The sequence below is a fragment of the Anolis sagrei genome, chromosome 1 (genome assembly GCF_037176765.1).
Source record: "Anolis sagrei isolate rAnoSag1 chromosome 1, rAnoSag1.mat, whole genome shotgun sequence".
Classification (NCBI taxonomy): Eukaryota; Metazoa; Chordata; class Lepidosauria; order Squamata; family Dactyloidae; genus Anolis; species Anolis sagrei.
In genome coordinates, this window is record NC_090021.1 from 1,206,871 (window position 1) to 1,228,065 (window position 21,195).

The 21,195-nt window shown below is 48.7% G+C and overlaps 1 protein-coding gene across 1 annotated transcript; it reads right to left on the minus strand.

Annotated features, from left to right (window-relative positions):
* Positions 1-1,241: 1,241 nt before the first annotated feature.
* ZNF512 (zinc finger protein 512) lies at positions 1,242-21,129 on the minus strand. The gene is made up of 11 exons (XM_067469493.1): positions 20,936-21,129; positions 16,344-16,427; positions 13,390-13,514; positions 12,925-13,011; positions 11,044-11,142; positions 6,836-7,003; positions 5,989-6,183; positions 4,364-4,465; positions 3,995-4,057; positions 2,138-2,236; positions 1,242-2,032 (listed from the first exon to the last, which is right to left on the minus strand). Exons 1-11 carry the CDS (start codon positions 21,096-21,098, stop codon positions 1,700-1,702), a joined length of 1,518 nt encoding a protein of 505 aa, XP_067325594.1. The 5' UTR covers positions 21,099-21,129; the 3' UTR covers positions 1,242-1,699.
* Positions 21,130-21,195: the final 66 nt, after the last annotated feature.

A 21,195-nucleotide genomic window follows, 5' to 3' on the forward strand; every position in this document is an offset into this window, starting at 1 on the left:
AGAACTTTAGTTTTGTAAGTACTTTAGAACCATGGATTGCCCAAGCCTACTAGCCATCCCCTGCCACGCGTTGCTGTGGCCCACTCTGGTGGTCATGGGGGTTCTGTGTGGGAGGTTTGGCCCAATTCTATCTTTCCGTGGGGTTCAGAATGCTCTGTGATTCTAGGTGAACTATAAATCCCAGCAACTGCAACTCCCAAATGTCAAGATTCTATTTTCTCCAAACTCCACCAGTGTTCACATTTGAGTATTTGTGTAGTTTTTAGTCTAGATCCATCATTGTTTGTGTCCACAGTGTTCTCTGGATGTAGGTGAACTACAACTCCCAAACTCAACACCAATGCCCACTAAAACCTTCTAGTGTTTTGTGTTAGTCATGGGAGTGCTGTGTGTCAAGTTTGGTTCAATTCCATCCTTGGTGGAGTTCAGAATGCTCTTTGATTGTAGGTGAACTATAAATCCCAGCAACTACAACTCCCAAATGTCAAGATTCTATTTTCCCCAAACTCCACCAGCGTTCACATTTGGGCATATATGGAGTATTATGTTGCGAACCAATTAGGGCCACTCCCACTCCCAAATGTCTGAGTCTATTCCCCCCAAACTCCACCAGCATTCACATTTGGGCATATTCAGCTTTTGTGCCAAGTTTGGTCCAGATCCATCATTGTGAAATCAGAGGCAGGAGCCACCTACAGACCCACCACCAAGACACCACATCTGGAAGACCATTATCCTCAAGCTACGAGGGATTGCCTAAGTAAGTAAGGAGCTCAGAATCTGGTGGTCTCTTTTCCTGGAGGTTTTTAAACAGAGGCTGGAAGGCCATCTGCTGGGAGTGCTTCGATTGTGTCTCCATGCCTGGCAGAAAGGGGTTGGAGTGCATGGCCTTGGGCAATACCTTCCATCTAGGTTCTTGTGGGTTTTTTCGGGCTATAGAGCCATGTTCTAGAGGCATTCTCTCCTGACGTTTCGCCTGCATCTACGGCAAGCATCCTCAGCGGTAGTGAGGTCTGTTGGAATTAGGACAATGGGTTTATATATCTGTGGAATGGCTGGGGTGGGGCAAAGAGCTCTTCCCTGCTGGAGCTAGGTGTGAATGTTTCAACTGACCACCTTCATTAGCATCTGAAGGCCTGGCTGAGCCTGGGAAAATCCCCTGTTGAGAAGTGTTAAGATGTGCCTGGTTGTTTCCATCTCTTTGACCCTATTGTCTCCCCCAAGAAAAAGACTCCAGCCAAGCAATGACCACCCCTTTATTTGTGGGGAGGGGGCTGTAGGGGGGCAGCGCCGCATGCTTCCCCTTCCTTCTGCTGACCCCCTCCCACCCCCGAGATACCCCTGCTTCCTCCCTGGAAAGGTCGCAACAGGAGCCCTTGCAGTCTCTCCCAGAAATGACGAAGCCGAGGGGCCGCAGCAGAGGAGGCCCTGTCTTGGCAGGGAAGGAAGGAAGGCGAGCGAGGGGCTCTTCAGTCCTCCCCTTTCCCACTCCCCCCCCCAGGGTCCCGGTGGCCATAGAGACGCTGCCCGCAGGAGAGAGAGAGGGGGGGGGGCCAGGTCAGAGTCCTGCTGTTCCGGCTGCTTCAGGGGCATCAACGGAAGGAGACCGAGGACGAGGCCTCAGCCAATGGGTCAAGGAGCAGCAGCTCCAAACACAGTCTCCTGGCCCCCCCCACCCCCCCTCCGTGGTCCGTCCGGGCTACTTCCTGGAGCGCTTGTGGCTGAGCTTGAGGGGCAGGGTCACCACTGTGGCGGCCCCCTCGTGCCCAGCGCTCCATCCCTCTCCTCCGCCTGAGCCCGGGGGGCCCCGCATGCGCCCGGCGGCCTTGGCGCTCGAGGCCTGGCAGCCTGGGTCCGGTCCTGGGCGGGGGGGCCTCTTCGGGGAGAGCGCCCTGGGCGCGGGGGGGCGCCTCTTCCGGCTGCGGGAGGGGGGCTTCCTCCGGTGCTGCCGCTGCTTGGACCTCGAGGGCTCCTCCGACCGCCGGCGCTTGGCCAAGCCCCTCGAGACCGTGGCGTCCATATCGAACCAGTCCTGTGGGGGGGGGGGAGGGAGGGGAGGGGGCGGCACTCAATGCAGAGGGAAGACCCCAATATCCACCCCCCTCCCTCCATCATCACAGAGAAGGGCGGGACTCACCTCTGAGTGGACGGTGTTGATGTGGTACTTGACTCCGCTCTCGGACACAAACTCCTTGGAGCACAGGAGGCACCGGTACTTCCCGGCCACAAACTCACCCTGCAAGGACGCAATTGGGGGTGGGGTGGGGGGGATTTTGGACTCAACCACTAGGCTTGGGCGGTTTCGTTCGTTAATTTCGTAATTCGTTATTAATTCGTAATTAAATTAGCTCACGATCCAATATTGAGCCATGCAGGAATTGTGTGAGGAGTAATAAAGGTTCGAAACAATTTTTTCAATTTATTTCGTAATTACTTTGGCATGTCTGGTGCAAGTTTTATAGTTGTTGTTTGTTTGATCACACCAACAGTCAACAACAGAGGGAGAGGGAAGCTTCAGAAGTTCCTCCTGTCCCATTTGGAGGGTTTGTTTTTAACATATTGCGCAATCCCGTCTGCCATTAACGAATTGATTCGTAATTTTACGAAGTTTCGTAAATTTCGAAATTTTTTAAAGGAAAATTTCGGAATTATTAAAAAAAAAAACGAAACGCAAGCATGTTGCATCATGCTTAATCCTGCCTTTTTACCCTGCTTATGTAAGGTTCGATTGATTGGCTACTTATAGCTGTCAATCAGTATTGTTTGGCTCCACCTCTTCCAGGAGGAGGAGAGTGCTTCCCTTTTCATTCTGCCATCAGCGTTTCTATCGGATGGATGTGAGTAAGAGCCTAGTGTCTAGATCTAAGGAAGTAATGCTACCCATGCTCTATTCCGCTTTGGTTAGACCACGTTACCTGGAATATTGTGTCCAATTCTGGGCACCACAATTCAAGAGAGATATTGACTCTAAGCTGGAATGTGTCCAGAGGAGGGCGACTCAAATGATAAAAGGTCTGGAGAACAAGCCCTATGAGGAGCGGCTTAAGGAGCTGGGCATGTTTAGCCTGCAGAAGAGAAGGCTGAGAGGAGACATGATAGCCATGTCTAAATATGTGAGAGGAAGCCACAGGGAAGAGGAGGGAGCAAGCTTGTTTTCTGCTTCCTTGGAGACTAGGACGCAAGGGAACAATGGCTTCAAACTACAAGAGAGGAGATTCCATCTGAACATGAGGAAGAACTTCCTGACTGTGAGAGCCGTTCAGCAGTGGAACTCTCTGCCCCGGAGGGAGTGTGGTGGAGGCTCCTTCTTTGGAAGCTTTTAAGTAGAGGCTGGATGGCCATCTGTCGGGGGTGATTTGAATGCAATATTCCTGCTTCTTGGCAGAAGGGGGTTGGACTGGATGATGGCCCAGGAGGTCTCTTCCAACTCTAGGATTCTATGAGGCTGGATGGCCATCTGTCAGGGGTGCTTTGAATGCAATATTCCTGCTTCTTGGCAGAATGGGGTTGGACTGGATGGCCCATGAGGTCTCTTCCAACTCTTTATGATTCTATGATTCTATCTCAAAGTTAATAATAATAATAATAATAATAATAATAATAATAATAATAAATAGGGTTCAACCGCCATCTCCATGCTGTATGGAGATGGTGCGTAGGGAGTGTCAGATCTGCGATGAAAAGCGGGATTCTGTACACTTGGTCTCCTTTTCTCAAAGGTAGAGTCATGTTCCTTTTGGCGTGTTAGAAGTTTTGAGCGTTGGCAGATTTGCAAGGAAGCAGACCTTTTTGAAACTACCCAACAGGGATCTCATTTCACTTTAGCTCCTTCCTAATGGCCAGGAGAGGAGGCGAGTCCTGCTGTGGACCTCACTCGCCCTTGCAAGGAGGCTCTTACCCCACCGGCCTGGAGAGAGGACTCTGGGGCCAGTATGCGGCACAGGCCGCCAGTCCCCTCTATGCCCCCCCCCCCCCACTTTACTGGGCCACTTACCAGGGTGCAGCTGCCCAGGTGGGACTTGAGGCCCGAGATGCTGCTATAGACACAGGCACAGCCCTAGGAGACAGAGAGACAAGAAGGAGGAGCAGGTATCTCAGGCCTCCCACTTGCACAACCCCATCCTCAGCCAGAAGGAAGCGGAGAAGGGGCTTCTCTTTATGTCCTCAGCAAGAGGGAAGACTGGCACCAGGATGTGGAGGGGGCAAAAGGCTCAATAGGAACAAGGATCCACCAGAGAGTGCATTCTGTGGGGCTGGAGCAGGCGTGGCACGAAGGGTCCTGATTAGAAGCCTCCAGCCCCACATCCTCCAGGCCCCAACACTGGCAGCTCCCTCCTCCCCAACCTAACGGAACAATCCTTACCTGGTTGGGGCACTGGACCTGGCGGTAGGCCTTGATCTCGGCCCTCCACTTGCAGAGCACCTCCTGGCTCACGGTGGGCAGCCCCGGCCGGGTATACTTCAGCTGGAAGGGAGAAGAACGAGAGGGCAGAGACCAGGATGGGAGGCCGTGGGAGCGGAAACTGCTGCCCCCCACCCCCATTCTCCGTGCCCCAGAGATAGCGGCCCTCACTCGCACCTCTCTATCCTGAATTGCCCTTCAAAAGCAGCCTTTAGACAATACTTCTTTACTTCAGCAAACACAAAGGATAAGCAAATGCAATCGAAAAGTGCAAAGGAAAGCAAAGAAGTCTTAATCCAGACACAAATTAAAGTCTCTTACAAGGTCCCAAAAGAAACACCAGTCTTCCATCAGACAATGGGCAATGAACTAAGTTCTTAGCAGCAGACACAAAGCACATTCCATTGGAGTGAAAACATCAGTATCAGGGTAGTTGTTACCAGCAAAAGCTGGCTGCTCCTGCTTCTGATTTATAGCCCTGAATTCCCCATGCAGGAGGTGCTAGGGTGTCTCCCAATTAGCTCAGCGTTTTTAGCAGCTATTCTGGCTGAACGCCATCTATGCTCTTTTCGTCTCTCTAGAAATGTGGTCACTTTCAATCCCTCATTGTCTGATTCTTCTTCTCCCTCCAATTCCTGAGCACTTCTCTGCTCCCCTTCCTTTTCCGAAGATGAGGAATCTCCCACAAAGGACGGAAGGGCCGCTCTGCACAAGCTCTAGGGACATGTGACTAGCGGCCACCCTACTGCACTTCAAGGCTGGGAATCACTTCTGTACTTAACACACAATCCAATTCAAGATAAAATAACAAAGCAGTTCATTGAAGAATATATATGAAAAGCAATTTAGCAAAATAGTATAAAAATCCATGTACAAAAACCAGGAATAATCTGAGTTCAAAGTATTATTATTATTATTATTATTATTAATAATAATAATAATAATAATAAAGTACATGAAATGAATAATAAAATAGGGATACAAAAGCAGGTAAATTCCAAACATTCAACACAGGAACAAGAAACATGGAACCAGGAAGTGAACACAAGGAAATCTGGAACTAAAAATCCCCTAGAAGACTTGACTAGGCTCCAAAATCAACGTTGTCTGGAAGTGAGGGAATACTTCCAGTTGGCCTTTCTGATATAGACAGAAAACCATGCCGTTGCCCTTCCAAAACTGATAAGGGCTTCTTCGTTAATAGGCGAGCGGGCCTTCGCACTGCTTCAAGAGATACCCTATGTCGACGCAACATTAATCTCCTATCTAACTGTCCCTCATTGGCTTGTCCACCTGGAATAATATCTTCCTCCCCTGAGCTCATTTCTGCCTCTGACCTTGCATCTCTAGGGAACCACTTAGACAGAGAGCTCTCATTCTCAAGGCTTAAAATCTCCTGATTCTCTTGCTCATCTGCAGGCCCAGAATCCCCTCTGTCATCATCAGGCTGCCTAATAGGCCCAGGATCCCCAGTGAAAGTAGGTATAGGCACAACCAAAGGCTGGACTACAATACACCAATTCCTTCCTCATTCCAGGTGAATCTTTCCTGCCTTCCTTCCTGAGCACCCTGCCTCTGCCCCATACCTTCCGGTCATCGGGGACGAGATCCTGGAGGACCTTCCTCTTGGGCCACTCCTTGGCCAGCTCCACGTGGGCCAGTTCGTGCAGGTAGTAGGCCGCCACCTTGGCCGACTTCCTCTGGAGCCGCCGCCCGCCGCTGGACTCTGACCCAGCGTCCTTCTGGGCCCCTGCCTGGTTGTCTTCACGGTGGAAGGGGGCCTGAAGGGAGGGATGGCAGAGGGGTGGGTTGGGGGGCTCTATTACAGAATATGCATATGTATGCTAAGTCTTTACAAGGATCATTGCCTGTATGGGTGCGTGTTGAGGAAGAACGCCTGGACAATTAAGCAATTAAGCTTGAGCCACTCCCTGCATGGAGTATAACATGAGGAGTGCTTCATGGTGTATTTAGAGAGAGATGGTGATCAGATGATCAGGAAGAGACCGGATGGGACTTCTATACTACAAGACTCCTGGCACCAATGAAGAAGCAGAGAATGCATGATTTTTAATGCATTGGACTTTGGTGGGAGTTATTTTGCTGCAATGGACTGAGTTTATTTTCAAGGCTGGATATTTTGTAAAGCTGCATATTTATCTTTGACTACTCAAGAGTAAATTTTGTTTTTCCTTTTACTCTGACTCTGTGTGATTCAACTAGAGGGATGGGGCTGGGAAGACTACTGGGTAGCTTCCGCACAGACTGATAAACCGCAACAGGCTCTCCTTCCCAGGGCTGCTTTTGGCCCCCACTGCCCCCCCCCCATCTTGTGTCGGGGAGTAAGTGAGTGAGGGGCGACCCCGGGCTGCTTTGACTGCATTTTCCTGCCTGGCAGAAGGTCTCCTCCTCCCCTGGGATCCCATGACTCACCGGCCCGTGTTCAGACTTCAGGTGGTAGACCAGGCCGGCCTTGGAGCGGTAGGCCTTGCCACAGTGCGGGCAGCGGGCAACCAGCGTCTCCAGCTCCTCCGCCGCCTTCCCGCACTTCTGCGTGTGGTAGAGGTACCCCACAATGCTGGTGAAGCTCCCGGAGCAGCCCTGTGGATGAGGAGGAGGAGGAGGAAGGCTCACCCTTGGGCCCTGGGTAAGCGCAGAGGGGAGGGAAGAGGCCGGCCAAACACCTCCCCTCAACACACACACACACAGCCTCCCTGCCCAAGAGGCTCAGAAGCACTGGAGGTAGCAGATGGAAGGGAGTCTCATGATGGCCAGACACCTCCTCGGTCTTTTCTGCCAGGGCTTCTATCCAGTCAGAAAACTCCCGTTCTTGCAGAAGTGACTCCAAAACACAGTTGTTGTGGACTTCCACTTGAGCAACAAACACACATAGACTTTTATCCTTTCCCAAATAAGCAGGAAGGCCTTTCTTTCTCCTTTCTTGCAGCAGATTGCAAAGTATATACAGTGGGTGGCTGTAAGTTTTTTGGGCTGTCTGGCCATGTTCCAAAAGCATTCTCTCGTGATGTTTCACCTTCATCTGCGGCAGGCATCCTCAGAGGTTGTGAGGTCTGCTGGAAACTAGGCAAGTGAGGTTTATACATCTGTGGAATAATGGCCCACGTGGGAGAAAGAACTCTTGTCTGTTGCAGGGAGGTGTGAATGTTTCCATTAGCCAATTAGATGCAAATGAAACGTCAGGACAGCATGCTTCTGGAACGTGGCCAGACAGCCCAGAAAACTCACAGCAACCCAGTGATTCTGGCCATGAAAGCATTCGACAACACAAAGTATATAAAATTATGCAAACTTTACAGCTACTCCTTCCTCACTACTACTCAAAGCAGCAATTATTTATTTATTATTCATTTATTTAGAACTTTTGTATACCGGTCTTCTCACCTCCACAGAGGGACTCAGGCCGATTTCCAACAATAGTATACAAACAATCGTTTAAAAACATCACATTCCGTATTACACTAAGACATTAAAATACCAAAAATACAATCATATAATTACAATGGCCAAGTCATCACCATAAAATCGTTGCTCATCACCATCCATCCACGTAGCCACGAGTTATTGGCTCACTTCTCCAACAGACTCGACAAAACACCATCCGTCCCTCAACAACTCCCACCAACCCTCATCAATCTTAGTAGAACTACAACCTATATACTACTCCCATTGCATTAACCACTGCACTCTCATAACAGTGGCTGAACTCCTTTACAGGTGGTTAGATAGGGCCTCCTCGAAGACTGAGTAATACCGTTGGGCATTCCCTGGGCAACATTTCTTGTAAATAATAATAATAATACTATTTTATACCCCGCCATCATCTCCCCGGAGGGACTTGGGGCAGCTTACAAGACTACTGCAACGCTCTCTACGTGGGGTTGCCTTTGAAGACAGCTCGGAAGCTCCAACTAGTCCAACGCTCAGCAGCCATGATTTTAACAGGAGCGGAGCGCAGGGAGCATACAACCCCCCTGTTGCGCCAACTCCACTGGCTACCGATCTGCTACCGGGCTGAATTCAAAGTGCTGGTGTTGGCCTTTAAAGCCCTAAACGGTTCCGGCCCAAGCTACCTATCTGACTGCATCTCTGCCTATTAACCCACCAGGACTTTGAGATCTTCCGGGGAGACCCTGCTCTCGATCCCGCCTGCTTCTCAAGCTCAGCTGGCGGGGATGAGAGATAGGGCCTTCTCGGTGGTGGCTCCTCGGCTGTGGAACGCCCTTCCTACGGACATTAGACTACCGCCATCTCTAATGGTATTCCGCAAAAAGGTGAAGACCTGGATGTTTGTGCAGGCGTTTGAGTAATTTAGTGCAATCTGGTAATGGAACATAGGAATGGAACAATGGACGACGAACCTGGATTACGCTTGGATGAGGAGAAGATTGGGTACGGTTGTTTCTTCTAATAATTGTGCATTGTAATGGCTTATTGGTAATTTATGGATAATGTGTTAAGTCAATTGTTATATGTTGTATGGAACCACTGCTGTTTCTACTGTTTTTACTGTTTGTGAACCACTGTGAGTCGCCTTCAGGCTTGAGATACAGCCGTATAGAAGCAACATAAATAAATAAATAAATAAATAAATGAGCCCAGAAATACAGATTAAAACACACCCAATAAAATCAACATCAGAAAAAACATTACATCACATTACACATTTTAAAAACAGTATACAGGCTGAAAGATTAACTGCTGTTGAGAACAAGAGAGAGGGCCTTCTTGGTAGTGGCCCCCCCGGCCAGATACAGCCCAGAGAAAGTGCAAAATGGGTTTCAATTCAGTTTGGGCCGCAGCTGGGAGGGTTAACGTCCTTAGGCATTTACAGTGACAGGATTACAGGTGGGAGGGCCAACAAAAGTGCCAACGTCTATGGTGAGATTGATCCAATTCTCTGCTGACTTCCTAATCAAATGCACAGAGGAACAGCCAGGTTTTTAACTCCATGTGGAAAATGGAGAGGGTAGGCACTAATCTGATCTCTTTGGGTAGCGAGTTCCAGAGTCGGGGGGCCACCACCGAGAAGGCCCTCTCTCTCGTTCTCACCAGCCACACTTGAGACAGCGGTGCAAGCAAGAGAAGAGCCTCCCCAGGTGTTCTTAAAGTATGTGCTGGTTCATCGAGGAAGATGTGATGTCAGAGATAGACAGGTCCTGAACCGTTTAGGGCTTTGTAAGGTGATCACCTGCGCCTTGAATTGGGACCAGAAACTTATTGGCAACCAGTGGAGTTGTTTGAACAGGGGGGGTACACGGCTAAACCAAGGTTCTGTTCCAGCAGACACCAGCCAACCCCTCTCCAATGCCAGAGATACAGCTTAAAGGTGTAACATTAGAAAATGTGGACCATTTCCGCTCCCTTGGCAGCCACCTCTCCACCAAAGTCAACATCGACACCGAAATACAACACCGCCTGAACTCTGCGAGTGCAGCATTTTTTGGAATGAAGCAGAGAGTGTTTGAGGACTGGGACATCCGTAGGGATACCAAGGTGCTTGTTTATAAAGCTATTGTCCTCCCAACCCTGCTCTACGCCTGCGAGACATGGACTGTCTACAGACGTCACATGCAACTCCTGGAACGATTCCATCAGCGCTGCCTCCGGAAAATCCTGCAAATCTCTTGGGAAGACAGGCGGAGAAACGTCAGCGTGCTGGAAGAAGCAAAGACCACCAGCATTGAAGCGATGGTCCTCCACCATCAACTCTGCTGGACCAGCCACGTTGTCCAGATGCCTGACCACCATCTCCCAAAGCAGTTGCTCTACTCTGAACTCAAGAACGGAAAACGGAATGTTGGTGGGCAGGAAAAGAGATTCAAAGATGGGCTCAAAGCCAACCTTAAAACCTCTGGCATAGACACTGAAAAATGGGAAGCCCTGGCCCTTGACCGCTTCAGCTGGAGGTCAGCTGTGACCAGCAGTGAAGAGGCACGAATGGAGGGCGAAAGAGAGAAGCGTGCCAAGAGGAAGGCACGTCAAGCCAACCCTGACCGGGACTGCCTTCCACCTGGAAATCAATGCCCTCACTGCAGAAGAAGATGCAGAGCAAGAATAGGGCTCAACGGCCACATACGGACCCACAAGAACACTGGAAGACAATCCTCCTCGGAAACGAGGGATCGCCTCAGTCAAATTGGAAGTCCCCAGTGTCAAGACCTTGCGCCTAACGGCAACCAGACGCAGAGCCTTCACAGCAGTGGCACCATCACTCTGGAATACTCTGCCACCTGAAGTCCGTGCCTTGCGGGACTTACCAGCTTTCTGCAGGGCATGGAAGACATACCTGTTTCGACAGGCTTTTAATGTTTGATACTGTTGTTTTTAAATTGTTTTAAATTGCTTTTAAACTTTGTTAGATTTTAGCTATTCTTGTAAGCCGCTCCAAGCCCCAGGGAAGGGAGTGGCCGCATAGAAGTTTAAATAATAAATGTAAACAGCTAATCTTTCCACCCCAAAAGCACTGCTTTCCAACATTGCAATGCTTTTAACATGAAATAAATAAACTTAGAAAATGCCAGGGAATTTCCAAATCCTGACATTTTCCTGCAAGGAGGCCTTCCTGCCAGAGGACGTCCCTCCCCGGCCCCCCCCCCCGCCCCCTCCTGGTCCTGACTCACCTCCCGGGTGCACTTGAGCTTTCCCAGGCGCTTGAGCACTTGCCGCAGCCGCTCCCGCTGGCTCTGCTTGTCCTGCGCCTCCGTCTCCTTCCCCGTCAGCTGCAAAAGGAGCAGAGAAAAAACCCATCACACAGACCCTGGGGCAGGGCATAGTTATCCCTATTCTAATATAACACAATCACCTAAAAGATCATTAAGTTGCCTGATAATTCTCTCATATTAAACATCCGCAGCCCTTGCGCTGTGCTACTCTGCTGCTGAGTATGCATGCCCAGTGTGGAACACATCTCACCACGCTAAGACAGTGGATGTGGCTCTGAATGAGACATGCCGCATTATCACGGGGTGTCTGCGCCCTACACCACTGGAGAAACTACACTGCTTAGCCGGTATTGCACCACCTGACATCCGCCGGGAAGTAGCAGCCAATAGTGAAAGGACCAAGGCAGAGACATCTCCAGCTCATCCCCTGTTTGGGTGTCAGCCAGCACATCAACAACTTAAACTAGAAATAGTTTTCTAAGATCTACAGAGACACTCGCTGGAACACCTCAGCAAGCGAGAGTCCAAAAGTGGCAGGCTCAAACCCAGAACTGATACCAAATGAGGGACTCCCCCCTGGGCACACAGAAGACTGGGGGACTTGGAAGGCGCTGAACAAACTGCGCTCTGGCTCCACGAGATGCAGAGCCAACCTCAAGAAATGGGGCCACAAAGTGGAATCCTTGGCATGCGAGTGCGGAGAAGAACAAACCAGTGACCACCTGCTGCAATGCACCCTGAGCCCTGCCACATGATGCACCATGGAGGACCTTCTTGCGGCAACACCAGAGGCACTCCAAGTGGCCAGAGACTGGTCAAAGGACATTTAATCCACTACCAAGCTTGCAAATTCTGTGTTTTTGTATGTTTGTTTGTTCTGTTAAAAAATGTAATACAACTGTTTGGTTGCCTGACACGATAAATAAATAAAATAAATGCCTGGGAAGGTGGGGAGGGGTCCTCAAAGGAGTCTGGGGAGAAGGCCAAGGAGGAACCGTTCCTCGCACTTTTAGTTGAGGTTGGCAAATGTCCATTTCTAAAAGGGGGGGGGGGGAAGAGAGAAGCTGACCACCTGCTGCAATGCACCTTGAGCCCTGCCACATGCACAATGGAGGACCTTCTTGCAGCAACACCAGAGGCACTCCAAGTGGCCAGATACTGGTCAAAGGACATTTAATCCACTACCAAACTCGCAACATTTGTGTTTTGTCTGTTTGTTTGCTTTGTTCTGTTAGAAATGTAATATAATGGACTGGTTGCCCTGACACGATAAATAAAAATAATAATAATATATAAATAAATAAAATAAACATCCTGAAAGGTCTAAACCTGAGACTGCCTGGTGGTTTTTCAGCTTCATGCCTTCAAGAAGTTCCAGCTGAGATAACGGGGGATTTACCTCAACTATCCTGACAGACCATTCCTTCAAGGCTCCTCCCAAATGCTGGCAGGCTCAGGAGAATCATAGAATTATAGAATCAAAGAGTTGGAAGAGACCTCATGGGCCATCCAGTCCAACCCCATTCTGCCAAGAAGCAGGAATATTGCATTCAAATCACCCCTGACAGATGGCCATCCAGCCTCTGCTTAAAAGCTTCCAAAGAAGGAGCCTCCACCACACTCCGGGGCAGAGAGTTCCACTGCTGAACGGCTCTCACAGTCAGGAAGTTCTTCCTCATGTTCAGATGGAATCTCCTCTCTTGTAGTTTGAAGCCACTGTTCCGCGTCCTAGTCTCCAAGGAAGCAGAAAACAAGCTTGCTCCCAGAAAACAAGCTTGCTCCCCACAGAGGCCTTACCGGTTCCAGCGGCCTCTGTGGCCACACCAGCGATTTCCTTACCAGGCTGTTGTGGTCCGCCATGAGGTGGTACTTCATCCCGGCCAGAGAGCGCAGCTGCTTCCCGCAATGGTGGCAGGTGAACACCTCCTAGGAGCAGAGAGGGAGAAACAGGTGTCCAGGGAGAGTGACCAGGCTGCCCGTGGGGCCCGAGATGGCCAGGCCCATCCCTTGGAGGCTCAACAGGGGGCTGCCCAAGGGGGCAGTGGGGGAAGGAGACCAGCTGGGACAAGGGGAGCAGAGAGCAAGCCTTTCCCCTCCATCCCTCTCTCCTCATTGCATCTCCTGCCATGAGACAGCCCACCACCTCCCTGCCAGCCCTGGGATCCTGGTGGTGGGATCAGGGTCCCTCTGGGCACTGAGCAAGACCCCACAAAAGTGGGGGGCCTTGCAGGGGGCTTCCCAGAAGTGCCTTCCCAGCCTCTGTGTGGGAGGAGACCTTGCTGTTGGAGGTTTGTGGCACCTCACCTGCTGGCAGTTGGCCATGTGCTTCCGCAGCCCCTCCACCGTCTTCCTGGTGGCCGCTCTGCAGATGGGGCAGGTGACCCGGCCCTTGCCCAGGATGGCCAGCTGCCACTGCTCTTCCAGGCTCCCTGATGGATGGACAGACGGATGGATGGAAGGAAGGAAGACCGGCGATAGCAGAAGAGAGCTTATCTTAAGGTCACTTAATCACAGCCTCAACATAAACATTTCAGCACAGCATTTTCATTCTCAGTGGCCTCCATATTTGCTACACAAGAATTACATTTAAAACTCATACACATAATACATATAATACCCCAACAAATCCTGACAGTAAATGCATGTGCATCAGAGGGAGAGGGGCAGGGGGATTTGCCATTCCTGGGGAGGGGAGGCAACCCCAACGACATAAAGATTTCCATTTGAAGGCCAAGGTTGTGGAGAACGTGGTGAGAGATCCCTGAAAGTTTATAAAACACTAGCTGCCCCCCTGCCACGTGTTGCTGTGGCCCAGTCTGGTGATCTGGAGTATAAAGTAATGAGAAAGTGTTGGTCTCTAATCTATGTAATGTCTTTCTGCTTGTGGGTCAACAGTACTTGTTGTTTCTTTGTCCGTGTGGATGTGGAGAGTGTCTGGTTTGCCTACTCTGGAACACGCAACACATAATTGTCCTTCTTTAGGGGTCCCTTTCACATCTATGATACTATATCTCTCTGCGTGTGAATCATATCTATCTATCTATATCTATGACTGGATGGCTCTTTGTCAGGAGGGCTTTGATTACATTTTCTTGTCCTGGTAAAGGTAGTTGGACTGAATGGCCTTCGGTATTTTCTGATGGTCATGGGGGTTCTGTGTGGGAAGTTTGCCCCAATTCCATCGTTGGTGGGGTTCAGAATGCTCTGATTGTAGGTGAACTATAAATCCCAGTAACTACAACTCACAAATGTCAAGGTCTATTTCCCCCAAACTCCATCTGTACTCATATTTGGGCATATTGAGTAGTCGTGCCAAGTTTGGTCCAGATCCATCATTGTTTGAGTCCACAGTGCTCTCTGGATGTAGGTGAACTACAACTCCAAAACTCAAGGTCAATGCCCACCAAACTCTTCTAGTGTTTTCTGTTGGTAATGGGAGTTCTGTGTGTCAAGTTTGGTTCAATTCCATTATTGGTGGAGTTCAGAATGCTCTTTGATTGTAGGTGAACTATAAATCCCAGCAACTACATCTCCCAAATGACAAAATCATATTTTTTTGAGTAATGGACACTCCTTTTGTTGTGAGACATTTTCTTGCCAAATTTGGTGTGATTTTGTTCATTGGTTCTTTTGTTTTTAAGGTACTCGTTACGCACAGAGCATTTAGATAGATAGATAGATTGACCCAAGATCCATCATTGTTTGAGTCCACAGTGCTCTCTAGATGTTGGAGAACTACAACTCCAAAACTCAAGGTCAATGCCCACCAAACCCTTCCAGTATTTTCTGTTGCTCATGGGAGTTCTGTGTGCTAAGTTTGGTTCAATTCCATTATTGGTGGAGTTCAGAATGCGCTTTGATTGTAGGTGAACTATAAATCCCAGTAACTACAACTCCCAAATGACAAAATCATAATTTTTTGAGTAATGGACACTCCTTGTGTTGTGAGACATTTTGTTGCCAAATTTGGTGTGATTTCGTTCATTGGTTCTTTTGTTTTTAAGGTACTCGTTACGCACAGAGCATTTATATAGATAGATAGAATCCTAGAATCAAAGAGTTGGAAGAGACCTCCTGGGCCATCCAGTCGAACCCCATTCTGCCAAGAAGCAGGAATATTGCATTCAAAGCACCCCTGACAGATGGCCATCCAGCCTCTGTTTCAAAGCTTCCAAAGAAGGAGCCTCCACCACATTCCCTCCGGGGCAGAGAGTTCCACTGCTGAACGGCTCTCACAGTCAGGAAGTTCTTCCTCATGTTCAGATGGAATCTCCTCTCTTGTAGTTTGAAGCCATTGTTCCCTTGCGTCCTAGTCTCCAAGGATGCAGAAAGGAAGCTTGCTCCCTCCTCCTCCCTGTGGCTTCCTCTTACATATTTATACATGGCTAGATAGATAGATAGATAGATAGATAGCACCGGGATTGTGGCGCAGCTGGCTGAGTGTCAGCTGCATTAAGATCACTGTGACCAAAAGGTCATGAGTTCGAAGCCAGCCCGGGCTGGAGTGGGTGTCCAGCCATTGTGTAGCCCATTGTCGACCTTTGCAACCCGAAAGACAGTTGCATCTGTCAAGTAGGAAAATAAGGTACCACTTGTGTGGGAGGCTAAATTTAACTAATTTATGAGGCCATAAAGAAAGAAGACTCCGGGGAATGTGGAATGCGGAAGAACTTCATCGGTGTTGCTGATGGACGATGAAAAGCAGCAGCTCCCCTGGCGGCCAGAAAAAAAGTTAAATAGCCTTTGTCTGTTAAATGTTGTTTGTCAAACTGGCATTGAATGTTTGCCATATATGTGTTTACTGTAATCCGCCCTGAGTCCCCTGCGGGGTGAGAAGGGCGGAATATAAGAACTGTAAATAAATAAATAAATAAATAAATAAATAAATAGATAAGATATTTTGACCCAACGGCGTCAGATCAAAGTGTGGCGGAAGAGGAAAGCAGCACAGCCAACAAAGGGGATTCCTTGCCACTGACAGCAATAGTGCCAACCAACCTGGGCAGGTTCCAGTCTCAAAGACTAAATCTGTTTCAGAGCAGGAGGGGTGCTGTATGTAGAATAACACAGCTGGGAAAGGTATTGGGGGCTTCGTACCTGCCCCACGCAGGGCTCCTCCAGCAACGCCAGCCACCAAAGGTGAATTGGAAAGTGAGCCCAGCTGGGGGGAGGACTTCCTCTGTCACAGTGATGCTTGAGTGGCACTCTTGCCAGGGTCCCACCCCTACCCCCCACCCCACCTGCAATGTCTGCCTCACCTGGTGGGTAGGGAGGGGGCTCCCTCTTCCGGCGCCGGCCCTTGGGCTCCGGGGGCGCCTGCCTCACTGCCGGGACCTGCTTCACTGCAAGACAAGAGAGAGGGAAGGTCATTGGGTTGTTGTAGGTTTTTCCGGGCTATATAGCCATGTTCTAGAGGCATTCTCTCCTGACGTTTCGCCTGCATTTATGGCAAGCATCCTCAGAGGGAGTGAGGTCTGTTGGAACTAGGAAAATGGGTTTATATATCTGTGGAATGACCAGGGTGGGACAAAGGACTCTTGTCTGCTGGAGCTAGGGGTGAATGTTTCAACTGACCACCTTGATTAGCATATAATGACTTGGAAGTGCCTGGGGGGAATATTTTGTTGAGAGTGATTAGATGTGCCTGATTGTTTCCTCTCTGTTGTTTTGCTGATGTAAGTTTTGAGTTTTTTAATACTGGTAGCCAGATTTTGTTCATTTTCATGGTTTCCTCCTTTCTGTTAAAATTGTCCACATGCTGTGGACAATTCCCTGTGAATTTCTGTTGAAATTGTCCACAAGGAAGGTCATGTTGGGCCTCGGGGCTGCCCAAAGTCCCTAGCATCTCTGTTTCAGTCAGGCACGAGAGGCCAGGAGATCAAGATGCAATGGATTCGTTTGGGCCACAACAAAGCTATTGGGAGTGCAACAGGAAAAATGGAGCCATAAGGCTGAGATGCAACTTGGCCCTTTAATAGTAGAGGTTGCTAAACATGTCCGCGCATGCCTTTTCTTCTCATTCACACTTCTGTGCTCCTTTGTCCCTCTTCTCTCTGCACCTCTGATCTATCTTCATTCCAGCCATAATAATAGTAATAATAACAATAATAATAATAACTAGCTGTACCCGCCACACGTTGCCATGGCCAACCTTCCCTCCCTCTTTCTCTCCTTTTCCTCTTTCTTTCCTTCCCTATTTCTCTTTCATTCTCTCCTTCCTTCCTTCTCTACCTCTTTCTTCCTCCCTTCTTTCCCTTCCCTTTCTCTCCTTTCTTCCTTCTCTACCTCTTTCCCTTCTTTGTTTTCTTTCCTCTTTCCTTCGTTCCTTCTCTACACGTTTCTTTTCTTCTCCCTTTTCCTCTTTCTCTCCTTTCTTCCTTCTCTACCTCTTTCCTTCCTTCCTTCGCTCTTTGCTTCCATCCTTCCTTCTGTCTTTCCTCCTCCCTCTCTTTCTTCCTTCTCTACCTCTTTCTTTTCTTCTCCCTTTTCTTTTCCTCTTTCTCTTTCTTCCTTCTCTACCTCTTTCCTTCCTTCCTTCCTTCGCTGTTTGCTTCCATCCTTCCTTCTGTCTTTCCGTCTTTCATTCTCTACCTCTTTCTTTCCTTCCCTTTTTCTTTTCCTCTTTCTCTCCCTTCTTCCTTCTCTACCTCTTTCCTTCCTTCCTTTGCTCTTTGCTTCCATCCTTCCTTCTGTCTTTCCTTCCCTCTCTTTCTCTTTCTTCCTTCTCTACCTCTTTCCCTTCTTCCTTCGCTCACCCTTTCCTTGTTTCTTTCCTTCTCTATCTCTTTCTTTCCTTTTCCTCTTTCTCTCCTTCCTTCCTTCTCTACCTCTTTCCTTCCTTCCTTCGCTCTCTGCTTCCATCCTTCCTTCTGTCTTTCCTTCTTTCCCTCCCTCTTTCTTTCTTCTTTACCTCTTTTCCTTCTTCCTTCGCTCACCCTTTCCTTTTTTCTTTCCTTCTCTCCTTCCTTCCTTCTCTACTCCTTTTTCTTCTCCCTTTTCTTTTCCTCTTTCTCTCCTTTCTTCCTTCTCTACCTCTTTCCTTCCTTCCTTTGCTGTTTGCTTCCATCCTTCCTTCTGTCTTTCCTTCCATCCTTCCTTCTGTTTTTCCTTTCCTCCCTCTTTCTCTTCCTTCCTTCTCTACCTCTTTCCCTTCTTCCTTTGCTCACCCTTTCCTTTTTTCTTTCCTTCTCTCCTTCCTTCCTTCTCTACCTCTTTCTTTCCTTCCCCTTTTCTTTTCCTCTTTCTCTCCTTTCTTCCTTCTCTCTCAAGACCTGGCTGTGCCATTGCGCTTTCGGAGAGTAGTCACATAATCTTATCTCAACGTTCTTGTCCTAGGAGTACACCCCACCCCCTTGTACGAAGGTCTGATTATTTCCCTGTCTCACTAGGATTTCTCCCTTACAAATAATTCTGCTCCTTTATCTCACCCTGAGTTTTTAAATCGTTTTATGTACATGCGGCCCGCTCACTGTCATTATGTTTGGTTTACTGCTTTTTCTCTCTCTATATGTTTTGTGTATATTGTTTATATGCTTATATGTTTTATATTTTAATGCTATGTTGTTTATTTTATTGCAATTTGTATCTTGTGTTATTCTACAGTATTTTGTTGTTCAGGCTTGGCCTCATGTTAGCCGCCCTGAGTCCCCATTGGGGAGATGTTGGCGGGGTATAAATAAAGATTATTATAATTATGTTAGCTGCCCCGAGTCCCCATAGAGGAGATGGTGGTGGAGTATAAATAAAGTTTTTTAAATTATTATTATTATGATGTTAGCCGCCCCGAGTCCACATTGGGGAGATGGTGGCGGGGTATAAATAAAGATGGTGATGATTATGTTAGCTGCCCCGAATCCCCATTGGGGAGATGGTGGTGGGGTATAAATAAAGATGGTGATGATTATGTTAGCTGCCCCGAATCCCCATTGGGGAGATGGTGGTGGGGTATAAATAAAGTTAATGATTATTATTATTATGTTAGCCATCCCGAGTCCCCATTGGGGAGATGGTGACGGGGTATAAATAAAGATTATTATTATTATTATTATTATTATTATTATTATTATTATGTTAGCCACCCCGAGTCCCCTTTGGGGAGATGGCGGTGGGGTATAAATAAAGATTATTTATATTATTATGTTAGCCACCCCGAGTCCCCATTGGGGAGATGGTGGTGGGGTATAAATAAAGATGATGATGATTATTATGTTAACCATCCCGAGTCCCCATTGGGGAGATGGTGGCAGGGTATAAATAAAGATTATTATTATTATTATTATTATTATTATTATTATGTTAGCCACCCCGAGTCCCCATTGGAGAGATGGCGGTGATGTATAAATAAGGGATGAAGAAAGGAAGAGATGATGGAAGGAAGAAATGAAGGAAGGGATGAAGGAAGGAAGGGATGAAGGCAGGAAGGAAAGAATAAAGAAAGGAAGAGATGAATGAAGTAAGGAAAGAATAAAGAAAGGAAGAGATGAATGAAGTAAGGAAGGGAGAAGAAAGGAAGAGATGAAGGAAGGAAGATAGGAAGGAAGGAATGAAGGAGGAGATTAAGGAAGGAAGGGATGAAGGAAGAAAGGAAGAGATGAAGGTAGGAAGGAAGGTGGCGGGATATAAATAATGATGATGATTATTATTACCTATTAGGATTTTTTTATTGTTTTACTGTGTCCCCCCCCCCCCCCAATAAACTGTTTACTTCTATGTTTGGCTTCCTGGTGAGTGCTTGAGCCCTAGTTCAAGCCCAAAAGATGGTTGAACCCCAGAACATTCTTTCCTTCCTTTCCTTCATCTTTTCCTTTCTTCATCCCTTCCGTCCTCTCTTCCTTCCTTCGTCCCTTCCTTCCTTCTTTCCTCTCTTCCTTCTTTCTGTCATCTTCCTTTCTTCCTACCTTCCTTCCTTCATCCCTTCCCTCATCTTTTCCTTTCTTCATCCCTTCGTTTCTTCCTTCCTTCATCCCTTCCTTCCTACCTACCTTAATCTTCCTTCCTTCGTTTCTTCTTTCATCCCTCCCTCTCTTCATCTCTTCCTTTCTTCATCTTTTCCTTTCTACATCCCTTCCTTTCTTCCTTCATCGCTTCCTTTCTTCATCCTTTCCTTTCTTCCTACCTTCATCTCTTCCTTCCTTCGTTTCTTCCATCATCCATCCCTCCCTTCATCTCTTCCTTTCTTCATCCCTTCCTTCATCTCTTCCTTTCCTTCCTTTCTTCCTACCTTCATCTCTTCCTTCCTTCGTTTCTTCCTTCATCCCTCCCTCCTTTCATCTCTTCCTTTCTTCATCCCTTCGTTTCTTCCTCCCTTCATCTCTTCCTTTCTTCCTACCTTCATCCCTTCCTTCCTTCCTTCATCCCTTCCTCCCTTCATCTCTTCCTTTCTTCATCTTTTCCTTTCTACATCCCTTCCTTTCTTCCTTAATCGCTTCCTTTCTTCATCCTTTCCTTCCTTTCTTCATCCCTTCCTTGGTTGAACCCCTAGAACAAGGTGCAACACTCCCTTCCTGTGGTTGGAATCCATCCTCCTGGCTTTCTACATGCATGGCCCTCCCTCCTCAAGACTCCTCTCAGCCTTCTCTCTCTTCTGCAGGCTAAGCATACACCAGCTCTTTCAGCCGCTCCTCATAGGGTTTGTTCTCCAGGCCCTAAATCCTTTGAGACACAGTATTCGGGCCTAGTGTCAACATCCCTCCCTCAGCGGGGTTTGGACTCCAACTCCCAGCATGCCTCGCAGCCTCAGGCCCCTTCCTTTTCCCCCTCAGCCGCTTAAGCGGGGCCTGAGGCTGCGAGGCATGCTGGGAGTTGTAGTCCAAGCCCCCCTGAGGGAGGGAAGGCCCAAGCGGGCTCTGACCTTTCCTCCGGGAGGGCGCCTCCTTCCGCATGGCTTCCGGCAGCAACACCACTCTCCCTGCCGCTTCCGGAGCGGGGCGGGGCTTCCGGGGCCCCCCCTGGGCCTTGCCCGGCCCCCTCCCGTAGCCCTCCGACGAGGAGACGCCAACGCCGCCGCCCCGCATCCTCTCAGCCTCCTCCTCAGCGCGCGTCACTTCCGCCGCAGGCAGAGCCCCCCTAACTTCCGGTCGGCCGCCTCTGAGGCCTCCTCTCTGCGCTTCC